The sequence below is a fragment of the Necator americanus genome, chromosome II (genome assembly GCF_031761385.1).
Source record: "Necator americanus strain Aroian chromosome II, whole genome shotgun sequence".
Lineage (NCBI taxonomy): Eukaryota > Metazoa > Nematoda > Chromadorea > Rhabditida > Ancylostomatidae > Necator > Necator americanus.
The window spans coordinates 24,779,051-24,800,361 of record NC_087372.1 but is presented as its reverse complement, the minus strand read 5'-3'; the positions used below and the strand labels follow the sequence as shown (position 1 = coordinate 24,800,361).

General features: G+C 40.6%; 1 protein-coding gene across 2 annotated transcripts in view; it reads left to right on the top strand.

Moving 5' to 3' along the window:
- The window catches only part of RB195_019360 (uncharacterized protein), a gene marked incomplete at both ends in the record, with an annotated part of 32,170 nt that overhangs the window by 10,027 nt on the left and 832 nt on the right, over positions 1–21,311 (top strand). The window contains 17 exons of one of the 2 annotated variants that reach the window (XM_064187172.1): positions 4,317–4,479; positions 4,544–4,662; positions 4,729–4,844; positions 5,284–5,363; positions 7,663–7,789; positions 7,839–7,920; positions 8,368–9,721; positions 9,865–9,961; positions 10,030–10,168; positions 11,533–11,633; positions 11,696–11,774; positions 11,831–11,938; positions 17,889–18,037; positions 18,102–18,212; positions 18,271–18,379; positions 20,239–20,392; positions 20,682–20,756. In XM_064187172.1, the coding sequence (XP_064043053.1) occupies positions 4,317–4,479; positions 4,544–4,662; positions 4,729–4,844; positions 5,284–5,363; positions 7,663–7,789; positions 7,839–7,920; positions 8,368–9,721; positions 9,865–9,961; positions 10,030–10,168; positions 11,533–11,633; positions 11,696–11,774; positions 11,831–11,938; positions 17,889–18,037; positions 18,102–18,212; positions 18,271–18,379; positions 20,239–20,392; positions 20,682–20,756 (3,163 nt within the window). The remainder of the gene's footprint in view (positions 1–4,316; positions 4,480–4,543; positions 4,663–4,728; positions 4,845–5,283; positions 5,364–7,662; positions 7,790–7,838; positions 7,921–8,367; positions 9,722–9,864; positions 9,962–10,029; positions 10,169–11,532; positions 11,634–11,695; positions 11,775–11,830; positions 11,939–17,888; positions 18,038–18,101; positions 18,213–18,270; positions 18,380–20,238; positions 20,393–20,681; positions 20,757–21,311) is intronic. The other variant, XM_064187173.1, reaches the window with a different exon arrangement.

The window sequence follows — 21,311 nt, the reverse complement described above, 5'->3', positions numbered from 1 at the left end:
GTTTGCAGGAAGCGCTGCTTCTCGGTTGTTCTTTTTTTTTGAAGAAAAATGCAGCTGATGGACGTTGTTTGCATCATTGAGGAACGTTACCAACAACAAGTGATGCAAGAGATCCGGAGATTAAAGCTCAAACGCCTCCAGTATGCCGAAAAACATGACAAAGTGATCTTTCAGCACGACAACGCTAGGCCACATTTTGCAAAGATTGTCAAAAAAAACTATGGAGGCACTTGAATGGGATCTTCTTCCATATCCGCTGTATTCATCAGACATCACTTCCTCCGTCTACCACTTATTGAGGTCTATGACTCATTCTGGTCCAACAACAATTCACTTCTCACTAAGAAGCCTAAAATTGGATCGATTCTTGGATTGCCTCAAAAGCAAGGAATTTTACCAACGCGGAATCCGCATGCTGCCAAAAACAAAACCTTGCAGCTAATGATAAACAATACTTTGAATGAATACGTTTTAAAGGTTTAAAGTTACGAAAAAAAATCCTTTAAACTTATTTGTACGCCACATAGAAAAGTCGGTGGAGTTGGTTGTCCTCCCCAACACGAGTGCAACAATGAATGTAATGAGCAACAATTTTTTTGAACAACTGACAAGTCGAATCGGAAGTTAATGGGTGAGACTATATGAGTCAATACCACTCTTGATTATCGTCCTCGCTTACGTTCCAACATCACGTTGCGACCTAGAGAAGTTTTACAGCAAATATCATACATTCTAAATGGTTGCTCTTGGTGATTTTCACACGTCAAAAAGATCCAGAAGAATGCCTGAGGAACTCCACATTAGGATCTATGGTCTGTTACGGAATGAGCAGGAATAGAAGCTTTCCCTCGCGTCCCAGAAAAACTTTTTACGTTTGGATGCAGTAATGGTCCGCTGGAGGTGTACCGTCATAAAACTGACCAGTACTGTAATTAAAAGGTTGAAAGGTTCTGCTTGGCTGATTACGTTGTTGTACCAAAGCTCTGTGCGGATTGGACATAAATCTCTTTCGAGGGGAATTTTGGTCCACAAGGAGGGGAGAGAAATCCGGAAAGTTCACCGTTTAAATTCAAAAAATCATCATTGACAAGGACTTGTTTGCTCCACCCTTTGGGAACATACCGCGAAGGACAACATTGGCGACGACTATGACAGGTAGAACATGTTAACTAGGGAGTCACTTCACTCATCTCTATCAGGATGAAAAGATCCTCAGCAACACCGTATTGTTGTGTAAAGGAGGAGATCCATATGCCATCGGTAAAGATCGCTTATTCTTCTTATTGTTTGCTATCTACAAGCTCTTCATCTAGTGTAATTCTGGTCATGATTGGAAGAACATTAGACGAAGAACGCTCATGCGGGCCAACAGGGCGTCGAACAGGGAGTCAGCGCAATGGAGCACATACAGACCGTTTTGAAACTTATGGAAATACAGCGAGATCACAAGCACCCTTGTGTGTGTTTGACATTATGACATTATTGTAAAATGACCCATTTTACAATAATGTCATAATCGACGTGAGGAGAAGGCTCCACCTGGCACAATCCCACTGAAAACATTCTTTGGCGCGGTCGAGAATGTAATGCGAGGATTGGAATGAGATGAACGTGAAAATGATGGCCGACAGTTATACTATTTTCACTTTGCTGAACTTGGACAAGACGATGTCCATGAGGAACGGGTTGGTTCCTGATGCTCCACTCACTCTCAACGGAACGAACATTTAAGAGTGTTCAAGTTATGGATTTTTAGGTTGGGAATTAACGTTATAAATAATCGAACCTCCGAGATGGGTAGTAGGTAAGAGCAAGATGTAGAGCATACAAAAGTATTGAGGGTATAGTGAAGAAGACCAAGTACCTTCGTTCTACAAACCAAGTACCTTCGTGCTACCTATTCAAACCCAGCCTAAAATCTTCCTACCATGACCTACGCTTCGGAAACCTGAAAACAAAAAAAAACCGTTTTGCAATCAGAAAGAATATGAGATCGGCGTTATGGAACACTCATTTGAAAGGATAATGCTAGGAGAATACTGCTTTACCTAGGCGAGAGAGGATATTCGACGTTGAGTTCTTCATAAAAGATCGACAATCAGAAGTGCTGCCGCATATGTCAAGGAAAGTAGAATTAGTTGGGTGGTTCTTTTCAACAATAATCGCTGAACCAGCGCTACGAGCGACTGGATACCACGCGTTATCAAAAGCCCCGCAGGAAGACTGTTTACCCCATGGTCAGACCTCTTCAAGAGTCCTTCAAAGGAAGATATTATTCACTTCGAGCGAGAACTATCGAGAACCCACTGGGCAAGCTTTGCGCGTGATCGGGGCAAATAGGACTGGTGCGCGCACGTGCAAATCGGTGAACAGTGGAAGCACAGTTGTATACATGTGAATGGAAACCTCGAATTCACATATGATTTTGGTTACCAAAATGTCATCAATGAACACTTGATTATGGAACTTTTTATCATTTCTATAAATAAGCGTGAGTTCTAGGGACACTTTTTCAATCCAGGGGATGTATCTGATGCCTCAGTGGCATTACTGCTCAGGTGTAGAGGCAATTAAAGGTGGGGAACTTTGCCTTCTTCTACACCAAATTTTGGAAGCACATTTGAGATAAGCGGCTCATTTGCTTCCAATTGGTACTTTTAAAACTTAGCCGTCTCCCAATGAATCCAACGGCTTTTGACGAATTAGTCCGTGTTGTGGCTGCCCAACTCTGCATATAGAGAATTGGTTTTCAGTTTTTTATTACTTTAGTCTTGAAATAAGAAATATACACATGTCACATATTAGATGTTGTTGCATAATTGCACCCCCCTCAAAAGTTACGCACAAGATTGGTTTTTGAGACTGACTAAAGCATTAGGGTCATCTGAGCTAAATTCTAGGTAAGCGAAGTTGCATTTTGCGAGCGGATTTTTTTTTACAGTTTTTGCTGAGTGAGGCTTTCCCCGAAAATGTGGGCTGCCTTTGTAACTATGGGACCTTGATCGAACTTTTGAGTGAGAAATTGGGAACTTTCTTCTTTAGTAACTTTCTGTTTTTTGGTGCGTTGACAATTTCCAGTAACAGTACTTGATAAAAATCACAACGGGAAACAATTTTTCTTTCTTTGCATATGACGAAACGGTTTTGGTAATAAGCTTTTCCATATTTACAACAACTTCTTGCTTTTGACTCTTATCTAAAGCAAAAAAAAATTGCGAAGAAATTGTAGCACATGACAATTAGCAACAAAAGAAGAGATAAGGAAACCATAGGAGAAGTGAGAATTTGTAAACTTTTGTCCGCACTATTTCCAATGAATCTGAAATTCCAGATTTTCTTTCTGCTGTTTTTTTACAAAATTACATTTTTTAAATCTATATGCCGACCTCTGTCGAACTTTGTTAATGCTGTCTATTTCTCAGCGTTTTATGCTTGCGTTTTGAGCGACGGCACAGAAGGGTCTGCCTCACTTTATTTTGCCCAAGACGGTCAGAACGGTTAGTAACATTAGTAACAGGCTCTACTGACACTACGACACTGTAGCGTATAACAAGGTCTGCGATGAATATCTTTAGCAGCACTTTGAAATTAGGCTACATGATCCATCAAAATTCTAATCGCTATCTCAAACTTATATATATATATATATATATATATATATATCATATATTTATTTATATTTATATTATTATTTTTCATATTTATTTATATTTATTTATATCCCAAACTGGTTTCAACTACAGTTGAACAATAGAAATGATCAATTTTACATCTAACTTTTCTTTTATTCTCCTTTGATTTTTGATTCTTTTTACAAATTTCAATGTAGCTTTGAGGGAATAATCCTTGTCCATTGTCATCACTTGATCTCCTTCAAAATTGTCATCAAATTAGAAAATTTCGAACTTCTGCATTACAAATTCTGCTGTACGCTCAAAAAAAAATACAGCTGCTGCACCGCTGTATTTTTTTGAGCGATTGGTATGGTAGAAGTTCCGTTAATTTTGTTGTTTCGATGCCGCTATTTTTTTTAGAGTTGTGAAAAAAGCCGTTATATTTCTTCTTTACTCATCATCCCCTTCAGTAGTAGACTAGATAAAATTAAAAATTACCGAAATAGACATTTCACCTACAGCATATGTACTACGGAAAATGTTCTTTAGAAAAAATATTTCTAATGAACATTTATGTTACACTATATGAACCGGTACACTCAAGTTAGTTTAAAACCGACATCCCTTTTAACCTAGTGGTAGAAATAATGCCGTATTAGTTCTTTTATTCCTTACTACGTTTGGGATAAAATCGTTTTCCAGCTGCGATTCATTTCGCACTGTTTCTACAAGTTGCATGCCGATTCCAGTGCCAGAGGACGATCCATTCTTCAGTCCCATCATTGAGGATGAACCACAGTGTATCCCATTCGTGAGGAGTCTTAATGGCCAACGTCAGCTTGGACCAAGAACCCAGATAAATCAGGTTATTAACTGATTTGGGACAACCAAGAGCAAATATTTCAGTATTAATGGTGTTGTTTTTGCAGCTCACAGCTTACATTGATGGGTCCGTTATTTACGGCTCAACAATTTGCGAAGCTAATGCATTGAGAGCAGGACATGGAGGGAAACTCAAGACAAGTCACAGCTCAGAGAAATCCGGGAGGTATAACTGTGCAAAATCAGAAGAAGTTGCTCTTCAAAATACTGCATTTAAAAAAATTCACTTTAGTCTCCTCCCGCAAGCAGAAGATCGGTCGCAATGTCAATCCTATCCAAGATATCCTTGCTTTATGTCTGGAGACGAACGCGTTTCTCAACATCCTGGAATTACTACCTTACATATTTGTGAGCTCTATGAGTTTGTTTTCACTGGATTTTAAAATCATTTTTTTCAAAATACTTGGACGACTTTGTAAGAATAACAGCATCAGGAAATCAGGAAATGGAAGCAATGTACGAATTACTCTATTCCCGTCTGGAAATACTCTAATAAGGACGTAATCTTGCCTTAATTAACTTCGCTCAGAACATCAATGATTTGTTCCTGCCTGACAAAAAAGTTAAGATATATTAATTTTATTAGAGCAGAGTCAGAAAAGTCAAAACGTCATACTTTCTAAGATTTCCACCGATTTCAATTAGTGTTAATCCTAATTCCTGCCACTGACCCAAGTCTATCATAAAAATCTAAAATTGAATTAGTCGAAATTTTATTGAATTTTCTACATCCGAAAGCATATCGTAATAGCACAACTAAATGCTACCTCTACTACTACTACTTTAGTATTTCATCGCGAACACAATCGCTTAGCCAGCAAACTATCTTCAATTAATCCACATTGGGACGATGAAATGCTTTACCAGGTTAGTGTTTCTCATTCCAGTTGTGCACGCAAGGCCACTAAAATTATCTAGAGAGTATACCGAGAGCATATCCTCGTAGTTGTACTGTTATTATTTTGAGATAAAGTATGAAACCTTACTTCTAGATGTGTAGTAGGCAGTGGCTGTCATGAAATTTTGTCAAACAAACATTTCTCAAATGCTAGTATTACTATACATCTGCGGTTTATAGAAGTGTACCGAAAAAAAGAGCAGGAAGTCCAAGGTCGGGGAAGCATTATCTCATTTACTTCTATAGCGTCTTCCTAAACTGTTGAATTAAAGAATTACGTTCAATGACGTTAATGTTCTTTCACATAGCAAAAAACGATTACCCACACCTAAGCGCACAAAATTTGCTGCGCAAAAAAAGTTGTGTGTGAATTGCAAGAAAGCATCTGAGACGAACCAAGCTTAAAACAGGTGCATGGCCTCTCTCACAGTGAGAAGCAAACAAAACTCTGCAAAAAAAAGCGATTGTGATTAACAATAGAAGTACTGAAATTAATCAGTGTATCAGATCGATGTCTAGCATTGTACACTCCTTGTGCCAGATCGACGTCACTTGTTCCTTCATAGAACTGCGTGGCCAAAGTCTACAACACTTCTAGCGTAACATTTTGCTTACTTTATTCAATATTCCAGAGAACAGTGCGAAAATGTGCGAAAATCACTTGCAGCGCTGTAGAAATCAAGGAAAGGAATATTTTGGTAAAGATTTTATTCAAAAATTGAAGAATAAAAAACCTTACTGGACTAGTCTTTTTTCACCCATCTTGTGCATGCTAGGCTGGATGCTTTTGTACACTTTAAAAACACTGACGTTGGGAAACTGGGGCACGCTTTTCCCCTGAGGGCTCAGTTGTAAGCTAGGTGGTTCAAGAAGCTTCCCAGCCAAGAGTATAATGCAAGGCATGAGGTACACATAAGGTCCGCCGGGAAGTTCTTCCGCTTCCATAATAACGAGTTCTGACACGTAAACACATGTTTATCTGGCGCATGTTCGGCTGTCCTTCTCTATCGCTCAACGTATACCTACTGAAGTAGCAAACTGAGTAAAACGCAGTTGATTCACGTCAGTCTTAAGCATGAAGCGATAGTGTACCCAATGCTACTGATAGAGTTCATCTACGCCACTGTATTCTATCCGAGTTTTAACGAGGAAAAATTGCTACTGAAGCACGTAGAAACTCATTGAAAGTGTTTGGCAAAGATGAAGTTTCTGATAGGATAGCTTTCTGTTAGGCCTATCACTTCTAAACTAAATTTGCCTCTGAATAAGAGAATGATGTGTATACGGTGGAACATTCGAGAAGCAGTACAGGTTGAACTTCCAAAGCCGAAGGAAAATCTCAGTTTGGAGAAGTGTTGTCAGCAACTGGATAATTTAAAGAACCCAGTCCAAGAGAAGAGGGCGATGTTCAAGAGAAAGGACATCATACTGCATCATGATAACGCCAGGCCACATGTTGCTCTGGGGACTCGTCAAAAAATTGCAGAACTAGGGTGGGAATTCTGCCGCATCCACCATAGTTCCCGTACTTGGCACCCTTCACTTGTTATCTCTTGTTTTTATCCTTACAAAATTATTTGAATGGCAAAAAGTTAAAAAATGAAGAAGATGTCAAACAAGCACTGGTTTAATTTTTCTCATCAAAAGATGGAACATTTTTCAAAAATGAGATGAGATATATGCCCTCACACTAGCAACAGGTCACTAATAATAATGGCAATTATATTATCCAACCTGTCTGAAAAATAAGAAATAACAGTAGTGACTTTTTTTTAAATTATAATTGTTTTTTATCAACCCTCTCTTCAATTTTTTCCCTCGAAAATTTAGGCATAGATGAGAGATTCCATGATTTTTTTCCTAAACCCATCAGTACTATATTTGGAGAGCAATCAAACTTAATTTCACATTTATGTTTCTCTGGAACCTCCATAATTTGGGAACATTATCCAAAGTTTGGGGTTCCTCCGTTCTCAACTATAAGCACAGAATTATGTGCTAGCATGAAATGAGGTGAATATAATCATCGTAGTGATGAAGATAAAACTCTACGTCAGATCACGTGAACGTGTGTTGGCTTGCATTGTATCTGAGCAGCCGTTTGTGTGTTTGTTTCCATTTTGGGAAGAAAAGATTTCGGAGATTGCTTTTGATTAGACCAGGCACATTCCAAAATTGTCGGAGACTCTCTTTCCCATCTTGTATGAGTTTGAAATATAGGTAAGGACTCCGCATGGAAAACGATGTATTTTAAGGAAGCATTTTAAGGAAACGCGGCGCATAGTAGGCGCTGAAATTGCTCACATCACGTTCAACGAATTTTTGCCAAAGGTGCTTGGAAACGAGGTTGTCGACAAGTACGACCTCCGCCCGAAACCGAATGGATATTTCACTGGTAGGTAGTAACATTTTCTTACACATCACATGAAATGGTTCTCATTTAGGTTACGATGAACATTGCGAAGCCACTCTATCACATTCATTTTCAACATCTGCTTACCGCTTTGGACATTCGTTAGCGAGACGGTGAACTCAACTATTAATTTGTTCTGAAGCATAACCGCTATCATCTCAATGATCTCATACTGAGTTTCTACATCCAAAAAACTATTCAAAAAATGACCTCTAATAATGCTAATTTCGGCAAAGCAACTTTATAAAAATCGATGTTTTTGCTGCAGAAAACCAACCAACCAGTGAATGCTTGATTTCTTATAATTCGGTTATGTAAAATATATGGTAATAAATCACGGAATTGAGAATGTAGCGATGTTTTTACTGGTAGATAGGGTTAGGATGTAGGTCATGGGGGCCCCGTATACGAGTCTGATTGCTACCTGCACATGGTGGCCCTGCTTTAACTAAACGCAATCAGGCGTTCGAATGTACGCACTGGGAACGTACGAGCTATATATCCTGCACTGTTATATGGCGGAAGATTCCCATACATTGCAAAAAGGTGCTATCGTCCAGCACATCGCCAAAACAGTATAGCAGCAAAATGAAAGGATGTTCTCCTGTCCTCAACACTGTCAATGGAGTAGCTGTCGGTGAAGCGACCCTTCCAATTTGGAGGGAACACTTCAAGACCTTGCTGAACCGGCTAGCACCGTCAGCGCCTGAACTCGAGCACGTTCATAGACTGACATATGTGGTTAACGAGGCGCCACCGACCGAATCGGAGGTTCCAGTGTATCCAATTAGCGCAGAAATACTAAAATATCTTCCTCCGTCTGGGATTCGTGGGATGACAAAGATCATCCCTTCAATATGGATAGACGAAAGGACACCTGATTCGTGGAGACACGCTATCATAACTCCCCTCCACAAGAAGTTATCCGTGACGGACCCTAGGAATTATCGAGGAATCTCTTTGCTGCGTGGTATGTACAAGGTATTGGAGCGGATCATCCTGGACCGATTTATTAAACATCGCGAAGAAATAACGCGCGATGAGCAAGCTGGCTTTCGTCCTGGCCGATCTACGATTGACCAAGTGTTCATCGTCAGGAGAGTGATCGAAATCTGGCAGCGGTATTCGAATCCAATGCAACTGGACTTTGAAGCCGCGTTCGACTCTCCTCACCGAGGCCGTCTTCTCAACACGCTCCGCGCCGATGGAGTACCAGGAAAGTTCGTTCGCTTGCTTGATGACATGAATCAACGAACAACTGCTGCAGTTCGAACACCATCCGGGTGTACAACACCGTTTGAGGTGGTAATTGGAATAAGACAAGGGACGTTGGCAGGACCTTTCGTGTTCAATTTCGCCATCGACGACGTTATGCGAGGAACAGTCGACCAGTGTCCTGCCGACATTGTCTTAGCACCATCTGGGTGCCCCTTGACTGAACTCGAGTACGTCGACGATGTTGTTATATTCGCTGAAAGCAGTACGAAACTTCAACATGTTGTCAGCATTATATCGAAGGTGGCTGCGGCCTATGGACTACGTCTATACCCTGATAAATGCAAGCAGATATGGATCTCTTCGAGACCTCGAACGGGAATCAGGGTGGACGGACAACCGATAGAACTCGTCGATGAGTTCTGTTACCTGGGCTGTACGCTGAAGAACAACGGTAGCTACGAGAGAGATGTTCAGCAAAGATGCGATAAGGCAGCTTCTGCATCTAACTCCTTAACGAAATGCCTGTGGTCGACCCCCATCACCAACGAAGTCAAGCTGCGAGTCTACCTATCCGCAATTCGCCCCATCATGATGTACGGTTCGGAGACTTGGGCAGCACCATCAACGGTTATGGAGAAGCTTGACTGCACGGAACGAAAGCTGCTTAGACGGCTACTCGGCTACTTTTGGCCTAGGGTATGTCACAATGAAGATCTTCACGCAGAAATTGATGTGGTATACCGGTGAATGACACGTGGAGGACATCAACATCTTGTCACCGAACCGTCATCGAAAGTGGCTAAAGTAAATCGTCTTCGCTTCTTTGGTCATATATTAAGGAGACTGGCAGATCGCCTTGTTCAACGAATTCTGAGGAGTTTGCCGGGTTCGAGCTGGAAGAAGCCACCTGGCCGAAAGCGAAAGTTTTGGACGAAGGTGAAAGAGGACATGAGGACATTCGGCGTGGATAGGCAGATCAGAATATGGAACAGAGACAAATTTAGTGATTCAGTGCAAGCTCTTGCTGAAGATCGAGAAGGTTGAGCAGAGCTGTGTTCAAGGACGGCACACCTCGGCGAAGATGCGGGTAATCGCGTCAGGTGATGACATCAGCCCGCCAATTAAGTCACATAAGTCATGTAGGTCATGGGTACTCTGGAGGTTTTTCTCAATTCCTCCTAATTATCTAGAAAAACGGAGTAAACGCCCCGAGAGTAGGCATCTGCCAACGAGTCTGAGAGACAGCGCCAGGAGCCTTTTAGTCGTCCGCTCGTTGGCAGGCACGATGGATGTCCCTGCACTCGGAGACGTGAGGCGTTATAGGGCGCCTGTTTGATGGGAAAAGAGCGACAAGAGCATTTGTCAGACCGTTATTTTTTACTTAATCGGCGGACTGGTGTTATAGCCTGACATGGTTGCCTGCATCTTCGCCGAAGCATGTGGTGCTTGGACACAGCTCTGCCCAACCTTCTCGATCTTCAGCAAGAGCTCACACGGAATCAGTGAATTCGTCGTTGAACTGCTCCATATCCTGCGGGACCACGCCTCGCGCGAGTTGCATGTCGACATTGAGTAGCCACAATACCTCGGATCAACAATGTCCGACATTTCAGCGTAACGAAACAGAATGTTGTTACCGAAGATTTCACGCTCCCTCTTGATATTTGACGTATTTCGGCTGGGTTTTGGCAGTGTGCTGAACAACAGCACACTTCTGCAATATCTAGGTAACATGGGACATAATGCTGTGCAAGATATACAGCTCGTACGTGCTCAGACCGTCTACTCAAATGCTTGATTGCATTCACTATTAACAAAGGTCATCGTGAGTATATTGCAATCAGATTCGTATAGGGACACCACTCATGCCGTCATTCTAAGTAATAAGAAGGAATTTAGCGTGATGACGCCCATACTTAGGACCTACACCCGTAATCTGATCTTATCGTGGGAAAATCTCAAAATCCTCACTTTTGTGCTATGCTGCCCTGGAGGATGTGTTGGATGTACGCAGACACATCCATGTGTATGAACGCGCCTGCCTGAACGTGGATAGTGCAACTCAACCCTCACAAAGCAGAAACAGGTACACCACTCCCTGAATTGGAAAAGCAGGAAATCTACATTCTTCTTCATCTACCCGTCAGCCACATCATCTCGAATTCCTTTTTGTGATCACTTCACTGAATGAAAGCTGTGAAATCACTTCATAACCTATACGACATTTAATTGAAGTGAAACTCACCACCTTTCTGTTAGCCAACGGACTGAATGGTCGATGCTTAACCTTTCACTTTACCCCTTAACATGCACACAAGGAGAGAGTTGTGGCACCTGCTGTTCATTAGTGCTTATTCATTATAAGACAAACACTTTCCAATGCTGAACCAGAAGTAAAGAGGGAAATCGTCCAAATAGAAGTCATAAGCATTTTCTATCTTGTTATAAGGATACTTTCGGGTGTTTGAAAGTCCTATAATTAACTTCTTGTACTTGGACGATTCCAGATTCTTTTCACGCCCTGATGCCTACTTCCATAACTACACTTCTCCACTTGATCTCGCACAGAATTTCGAGTACGCAGACGCCATCTACGATATGAAAAACGGTAAATACAGAGCTTTGTTCAGAGATTTCGGTCATTTACTATAGCAAACTGCTGATTGAAAGGTGGTGCTGGATCTATACTTCTTGGTCTCGTGAGTTCGTCTGCTATGGCTGCAGATAGACATCTCAACGATGCCCTCAGGTGATCTATACTACATCTGTGGAAGTTGACAAACCGTAACAAAATACTGTTTCAAGGAACTACCTCTTTTCCATACGTGGAAAACCTCAAAGTGGACATGACCTTGCTGCCATAAACATCATGAGAGGAAGGGATCATGGAGTACCACCGTACGTCGCACATAGGTATAGTGTGTTTTTCTCAGATTAGGCTTATAATTCGGGACTGTTGTGAAGATCTTTTTTCTCTAAAACAACTGCATTGTCACTTACTTGGCACAAGAAGTACCAGACGTGTCTAATCAAGGTCCACAGTGGGTTTCTCTCAAAAACTCCTCTCGTTATGGAGATCATTACGTTATGAGACTTCTTCTACTGCACCAGTAAGTGGTGACGGCGCAACAAAATAGCAGGTCGTAAGCAAATTCAAGTGGCCATCAATCCCATCAATCTGTAGACTGCAGCGCAAACTGAAAGAACTGAGAACGCCAGTATGCGGCCAAACTTTCAAGACCAGTACAACAGTCAAATTCAGAAAAAATTCATTGGGCCCCAGGTAATTACACTAAAATTAGTGTTACTCCAAACTACCATGAATCTAATCAAGAATCGATGAACAACTACAGTGACCACAATAGATGCCAGAGCAGAGCGCTATGTGTTTAATGGAATTGATGTGCGACAACTTTGCAGTCAGTTCATTACAGTGCCGAACCTCATACAATAAACTGCAAATAGTAAAATGTACGGCGTTGATCAATCCTTACCGGTGTGTACCTACTCGTTCGCCTTGAAGCAAAATAAATTAAGGTTGATAGACGCATCTGTAGCCTCACAATGACATTCGGAGCAAGTCAATGCGTCAAGTCAGTCTTTTATCCTCTCAAACAACTCTGGCAATAGTTTAACGACCCACAACGAACGGCTTTGGTAGACTGGGGCGGTTTTGGACTATCAATCTTGAAGTCAAGATGGAGCCTCTTGTCCACTGCGCGGCGCCCGCACAGGCATGATATCCTTATTTATTTCTTTTTTTTTCGCTCGATAGAATGCTAAAAAGAACGAGGAAAGGACAAAATACGAAACAAGTAGCGAACAGCGATCGGTTCCGTGTAGGAGTCCAGCCCAGGTAACTTACTGCTCAAGCTCCCCCAGACTTAGGAAGGAAATTTAGGTATCCAAGAGCTGTGTAGTTATTAAAATACAAGCAGGCTTCGGATACTACTCCCATCCACTCACATTAGCCACCAAGATGTCCACTTCTGTCAAAGTCATAGGTGGAACACCGGTAGCACGGCAGACGGGTGTACTAGCTCACCCTACTCAACCGTGTGCGGAGATAGAAGCAATAATATTTTAGGCTTGTTAAAAAAGGAAGGAAATACCAGACTTGCTGTAGCTAACCTTTCAAGCATAGAACTTTAGGATAACGTACTTGTCTTATCCCTTTTTATAAATTAGAAAGCAAATACTTTGTTTCCAATGTAATACTGAAACGAAGCAAAATCGAGCTTCTATAGACGTTTGAAATGAAACAAGGAAAACAGCAACCCATCAGAACGGTAGAAACAAACAACAGCGTCCTTAATCGAGCACCGCACCTATGTCGCTCTTAGGTATGTATTTTTTGCTATAGGACTCCAGATTTGTGACTCTAGGTGAAGTAAAACAAAGATTTTATACAAAAACGTCAAGATTTTTGGATCATTGCCGCAAATGTTGCGTAGAATTGTGAATGCTACCTACCGTGCAGGCTTTCTTTAAGAAGTTATCAACGTGATCGGAAAAGTTTAGGAATTTGTAAAGAGTTCTCCTAGATCCTTCCTGGTTTTGGATCGTTTCAACGAAGATACGCCGAACTCGTAATTCACTCGGATCACGTTTCCAGAATGCATAATGAAACATTTACTAGGATTAATCACGAGATGCCATTTGGATTCTTAGAGGAAAGTTTTGACTACTGGGTTGACCGCAGATACGCCCTTCTTCTCGCTTACCTGACCCTTAAGTGAATTTTAATATTATTTGGAAACATTTGCAGTGTAATATTAATTGAAGCTCTTAAGAAAGCGGTGGACTTGCTGTATATAGAAGGAGTAACAAGGGCGAAAGAGTTCTACCTCACTCTTACAGTGGAGAATATCCATACCCCGCTTCAACACTCATGTACATACTTATCAGTCAGACATCATCTAACGCATACTATATTTTACCTCGGATTCCCACAGATTCTAATTCCATGTACAGTGAAGAGTGACAGACTTTGCCAAAAGCATACAAATCAGTATAAACAATGTTGATAGATCTTCCTTTGCTCAGTGCAACGCATCCAATCATGGATGGAATGAAAAAGGTTAGTTGCCGTTAAGGCACAAGGCAGGAAAACATGTTGTTTTCTAGTAAGGACATTGATTTTTAGCAGCCAAGTTTTTGTGTCTTTTTTGTTAATTATTTGTGGGATGTCATCATAGGATAAAGTTGTAGAGTTGTTGTCAGGCGTCCAAGTACAACATTTGTAAGAAAATAGTTGGCGAAGCGAGCGTTACGAAGATCATTTGAATCTTTCTACTTGAAATCGGGGTCTCTTTCATTGGAAAAGACACTGGCATAATACTTACCAAGGACCTTGGCTTTGTCAGAGTCATGAAGAAATTTGTTTTCAGATTGGTCGATAAAAGAACACTGATTTTTGGGTTTGAGTTCGTTATTTGCACAGAAAAGAAAAGAAATATGTAAGGAGAAAAGAGGATTGAACCAGGAAAGTTACAAAGGAAAAAACGATACTCAACATTCCCTGGTTTTCTCTTATTTTATTGTGAAGGAAATGTTACCTATTTCTTCCTTGATAGATCTTCCTATCAATTGTGTAATTCTTTCCATAAAACAGACCGATACTTCAGCCAAGTCATTGTATCACTCATCGTTTCATCGCACTACTGTGATTGATGCCGCGTTGACATGTCGTCGTGTAGCACTGTGATTCAGGCGGCAATTCACTAACTCGCGCAGCGAATAGACCAACCGCTCGCGAGGGGTTCTCATGCTTTTTCAGCGGTAACGTACCTACGTAACCAATACAACATCGTGGACACTCTGTTTGTTCGGGGAAACGTATAGAAGGGTTGATGAGTAACACGAGGACAGCGGCTCTGTTGCAAAGCACACTGATCACTCCAGAATGATAGTTGTGGATATTTGGAGAGTTCCATCCGTTGGGATACACAGGGTTGAAACTCATGTCTTTTTTGACTTTTCACAATATATGTTTCTATTCTAACAAAGTATAAACGGCAAGTGATAAAATTTTTTGAGATGCGCCAATGACGGCGAGTACAATTCAGAATCGCAAATGTTTATGAATACGTATGAAGCTCGTACAATGAATTGTAGGGTCAACCAATGTGTTTAGTCAGGGTTTCTATCCGTCCAGACAGCAACAATGATTCATCTCCTCAGCGAGGATAAAGGGTCTAATTGGTCAAGGACGAAGTCGTACTGTTCACTGTGCAGGTGCTGCAGAACCACTGTGCTACACTCGTCCCACACAACATTATTGTCAATCTTAAGTGAAAATTCTAGACCGAATACCGTTTCAAAAAAGTGAATTTTCTCAGTTCTATACAGATGAACGGTAACCCACTGATGTGTTCAAAAACCCGTCGCATTTTTTTTTCGGTTGGTGCATTCAGTTGATTATTTATGTTGGACGTTTCCATGAACCTACCTATCTCTACATATCTCAAAGTGGATCTTTGTTGCTTCTATCAGAGAAGAGCTTAACTGTTCTATAAAATTGGCGAAGTAGCATTGAGGTGATCGGTAGCTAATGATGCTAAAATAAAGGGTTTGCTCGAAGTAAATCATTCCCATTCGTGTGCTCGCTGTAGCGTTCCTGTGACACTTCTCGGTTCCAGTCAGTTCAATATATTGGAAATTTTGTGTGTTTCGTAAGACCAAAGTCGAAAATTAGCCGAGGAACAATAGGCAAATGTGAAATCCGGTAGCCGACAGAAGCGGATAAGCACCGTGGAAAGTGGAAGAATCAAGCTTGCTTGCTGAAATGTTATTGAAATATTGGTATTAAAATATTCCCATTTTTATCCTTTTCTACGTCTTCTAAAATCTATGGAATATTTTTAATACTGAACAAAGCACACTGTACGGCAAAAAAAGAGAAGAGTCAGGTGCATACGTCGAAATAGGGAAGAACGACGAAAAAAAGCCAAAAAAAAAATCAACAGTCTGTTTCTAGAATATAACAATGGGACGACTCAGGTTCGACACCCTGCTGAGCCACGTTTTTGCAAAAGACTTAGAACCTTGAAACCTTTCTAAAAGAAAAGTTTAACGATACATAGTTTACAGCAGTTTGAAGATGGGTTCAAAAGATTTTAATGGTCAAAAAAGCTCAGGTTCTTTGCACATTGTTACATCTGGGACAGCGCAGGAAACTTTGTCATAAGACGACCAAAAGGAAAGTTTTAGGTGGCTTCACAGAGAAGAAGGTTTGCCCTAAAAACAGTCATATCGCTGTTTTTTTCACCTCGTAGTCTTTTTTGGAATTTTGATGATATAAAGATGAGAAAAATGGTATTTTGTTGGAAAAAAAATTTGGAAAAACTGCGAGGCTCAGGAGGTCAAGTGATGAAGCATATGATTGCGAAAATCCTCGGCTACAACATACTGGAAGAATACTCAGTTATTGGATTTTATTCAAGATCACACAATTTTCGGCGCGCTAGTAAAAATTGCGATTTTGGCATGTTTTCCCATTCCAGAAAATGGGACAACCTTTCAAAAAATCATTCATGTATACGGATAGGGGAATTAGAGGAACCTCTATATGCAAAATTTCCCCTCTCCAGACCATCTAGTTTTCTAAAATTTAGGTAAGGCAAACCCAAAAAAAGTCGCAAATTTTTGAAATTTGTCTCATCAAGATTACAAAATCAAGAAGACTAGGAGGTGGAAAAAAACAGCGATATGGTTGTTTTTAGGGCGAACCATCTTCTTTGAAAAACTACCTAAAATTTTCTCTGGTCCTCTTATGACCAAGTTATTCGCGACCTCCCAACCTTAGCAAGGTGCACAGAATCTGAGCTTTTTGGTCATTAAACTCCATTACGTCCAGTTTTCAACTGCTGAAAACTACAAAGAATTAAATTTTTGGTCTCTAGAAGTGGTTTCAAGTTTCTTTCTGCTTTGCAAAAATTTGGCTTAGTGGGGTCTCAAACTTGTGTCGTTCCATTGTTACATTGTCAACTCGTTGTACATTTCTAAAACAAAATGTGGGGCTTCCACACTGTCCCACTCCTGAAAATAAATATGATATTTTGTTTTTATGTAATAATTTAATATTATTAATTGTTTTGTATTGCTGTTATTTAGTGTTTATTGCATTGTTTATTTTATAGTGTATGTAATTATCTAATACTACGCAATATTTTGTCCTGGTTATCCTATTATTTATCCTCCATTCACTACTGCCCACCGCACATTCCCTTACGAACATTTCCTAACCATCCCCTGCCTCTACGACCGTGTGATGGGATTTTCCCATGCTCCCTGTAAGTCCTCAATCTGTTATAGTAACATCTACAAGCTCGATTTACTTGTTACTGATTAACTGACACTAATCCACCTCATGAAGCAAATAGACATCAATTTCTGAAACGTGAAGAATCAGAACTCAGAGGATCTTCCGAAACGCATGATTAATGGCGAGGAAAGATTGTTTACAGTTATGTGAAAAGAGTGTGATCGCAGAGGAACAATGATGAACCGGAAGGGCACATTAGAAACTTTCATTCGCTTAGAAACTGTGCTAAAATATTTTTGTAGGGTCAGAACGGTGTGCGATTTTGAGCCGTCGTTGGAATGCTACGACAACATTTCGGCACATTGAACAATATACTAACAAAAAGTGTTTCGACTTGATTGGACCTAGAAGAATTGTCCTTATATGCAATCACTTGAATTCGATATCTTAAAACACAACTTAAGCAGAAACAAACTTGACTACGGGATTAAAGAAAATGTTGGAGTTTAGTTGGGGTTTCGTACCTCATTCTCCTCATTCTATTCGTAATCAAATTCATTTGATCTTTTTTTTTGTTCCTAACAGAAATTTTTCCAGAAAGTTGTGTGGTCTCGCTACTCCGGTATCGTTTGCTGATTTATCTGGTGAAATGTCTACGTCTGCTGTTGAAGCTCTTAGTTCAGTGTATGAATCGGTTGAAGATATCGACTTGTTTACTGGGATAATTTCAGAAACGCCGATGAAAGGTAACACCTTTATGTTATAACGATATGAGAGCTGATTTCACAGTTTCAAAGTAATCTTTTTAAGGAGCTATGGTTGGCCCAACCGCAGCATGTATTATAGCTGACCAATTCTCAAGAATAAAGAAATGTGATCGATTTCACTATGAAAATGACGGATCACAGAAATTCTCGCAAGGCAGCCGGTCCCATTCATACAGTTTCAACATAAAATAGAAAAAAGTTTATCGTTTCAGATCAACTTGACCAGATAAGACAAATCACACTATCATCGGTGATCTGCGCGAATCATGGCTGGATAAGAAAACTTCAACCAGATGCATTTTCCATACCAGATGACATCGTGTAAGTTTGCTAGTTTGAAAGTTTTATACGTAATTAAAACGAAAAAGCGCAAATGTTGCTTCATGCAATGCAGTTACGTATTACTGTTAATACTAAAATAAACCATGTCAGTCAAATTCGAGACTCTTTGCCGTTGCAAAACCATACTACTTTGAAAGTAGCAATGTGACAGAGCAATATGTATTTACAAAAAAAGCGTTCAGAACATAAAAGTCCAAAAATTACTGGAACATGTTCGGAAATTTTGAACACATTTAGAGATTCTGGGATAAAACCATTGCATATTACATATGTCCTTGATCCTACCAACCAGGCCTTGGGACTTAAGTCCTTTACAACTGTGCGCAGAGGGCTATGAATTTGTTCATGGAAGAAATTGGACAACTCAGGGATGAAGTGCTTAGCACCAAGGTTTGAAATAATTAGTCTTTCACTAGCTGCCTCGTAACACGGGTCAACGCACTTCAGTTCAGCAGCTTTATACCACAAATATGATATGAGATCGCTAAACTTTTCATACATAGTTCCAATCGCGGCGCACAGCTACAAGTCGCATGTAACGAGCCTATTGCTCGCTCTCCATGGTCCTACATCTCTCAGGCGATAGACAGAGCATGCTATTAAACTTGCGAGGCAACATTGGAAAAAGGAAACGGAGCAGCACTGAACCGACCGGTCATGAGAGGCAAGGAAGGAGAAGAAGAAGAACATTGCCAGAGGCGACGGTTGGATTCCTTCTTCCTCCGGGACAGAACGAAACTCTCCTATGCGGGTATTCGACGTTGCTTAACATTAATTTATACAGCTTATCGATGATTTCCTTCGGTAGCGATTGATTTTATCATTCTTTGCGTTTGCGTTGCTAATCATAGTGGGCTATTCTGTCGCAACCCAATCAGCAAGACTGAGCTGGAACTTATCGATGGTGCAAACATGTATGTGTCTATGTATCATCTCGTGCCTTGAGAAAGACAACGTTCAGGCAACTATCAGGATACTATTTACATTGCAAATATAGCATACCTTCTTCAAAATGGTTCCCAGTAATCTATCGACCTCGTATTTGTGCTATAGAGGTGACGCAGGCTTCATCGCCAAGTTTATGCATCAAGGAAGCAAAGAAAACGCCTCCAGAACTGAAGCCGAGCGAAATAAATTACCCTGGCACTCATGAAATGTTCAGTTTCCACAGTTCTCAATGTCTTGTCCGTACTGATAGGAGGCGACTGGTAACGAAATCAGTTTCTAAGCTGCAAAAAGGATGAGTGAACATTAAATGAGCGTAGTTGGAAAGATGTAGAGGATAAAAACTCCAAAGCGTGATAACAAAGGATGCACACCAACCCTCAATTACTGTTAATGACGACCTTACCAATCTGAGGTGGGGACTCTAACGCCTCACTAAACCGACAGAAGGCGTCAGGTCGCTCTCTATGAGATCTTTGAAGTGACTGGACAGATTTTTTAAAATCCTATCCAGGGACTTCATGGCTGTGAGTCCTATGCAATTACCATTTTTGAACTTCAAAGACGGCTTCGGCTCTCTTCCTCGAGGCCTTTTCAGCGCGCATCGTACTGAAGGTGTACAAGGGAACTTTCTCTTTTGTTCAGTTGGTGACCGCCAACGCAGCCGTTTAAAGGCATCAGTACAGGAATCTGGGTTGGTACGGGTTTCAGGTGGGTTATGCCTATACGGGGTCGTAGATTGAGGGAAAGAGGATGATTCCGCTCATTTCTTCCTAATTGCCGTGCACAGGGCTTCGCTCTAATTGAACTCGTACTCATTAAAATGATCCAAAAAGTTCAGCACCGTAGTTCTCGACTTTTAATACGTACACATTCAAATTAACTAACTTCAGAAATGCTCCAACTAACTGCGGCTACGTTCCCAAACTTGATTTGGCAAAATGGATCGATTTAGATGGATGTCCCATCTCAAACTCCTTGTCTCTTTCGCATGGAGAAAGTACACTAATCTCTCCGTGTACTGGCTGTACTTGCACCCAAGAAGGAGTGAGTACAACTATATTCTGCTAGTTATGCAACAGATAGTATTAAGAGGTAAATAATTAAAATAAAGTAAGAAAGAAAACTTCTCAAATTGTTGTACATAGTATTGAAAAGAATGGAGGGAAAAGGAAGAAAGTGTTTCATCGTGAAATAATGTATTTTCGCAGTATATGGTAACAATGCAGCTGGTTAGTTGGTCACATTAAATAAAAGAAACAAAAAAGAAAAGGAAATTATATAAGTGGTTTCGACAAGAAGGAACGATTTACAAATAGTTAAATAATTGTTTCAGCTTCGTTGCAAAGCAACAGTAGTTCACGACTGCTATGCGGTAGCTGAAAAGTATTCTGTGGCAGAAATGAAACAGGCAAGACTTTTGATTAAAAAAGCAAACCTCCTTCAGACAAGAAATCGTATCCTGCCAGCAAACGGGATCTCTTTATACCTTCCAATTCTGCGTAACTCACAAAATGGAAATGGAGAAAATCTATTGTGCTACACCAATTGAATCTTTTGCTAACCTTCTGGTAACTTGCTTAAAGCGAGCACTGACAAGGACTTCCCTTTTTAACAGAGCAAGCAAGTTATTTCGCCAAAGTACTTTGGAAATATTCGTTATTTTATTCCATGATGTATTTTTTTTACAATGGTTGATATTCCTGAATGCCTCTGTTGTCTAGAATTACTTGCAAGGTGAGTTGTGCGTTTTCGCAGTGCTTGTAAAGAGGTCAACTAATGCTGTCTTGAAAATCAAAAAGGATTCATTCCAACTCTCAACATCCGAATCCCCATGCACTTCTTGGATACAGTAGCCAGAGTAGCCAGAGGACGTGTTGTGTCAGCGTCTCTCTGCACCCACTGGTGTGAAGATAGTCGATAAAGCGGTGGATGCCGATGAGGAATGATTTTGCTGCTGATACTG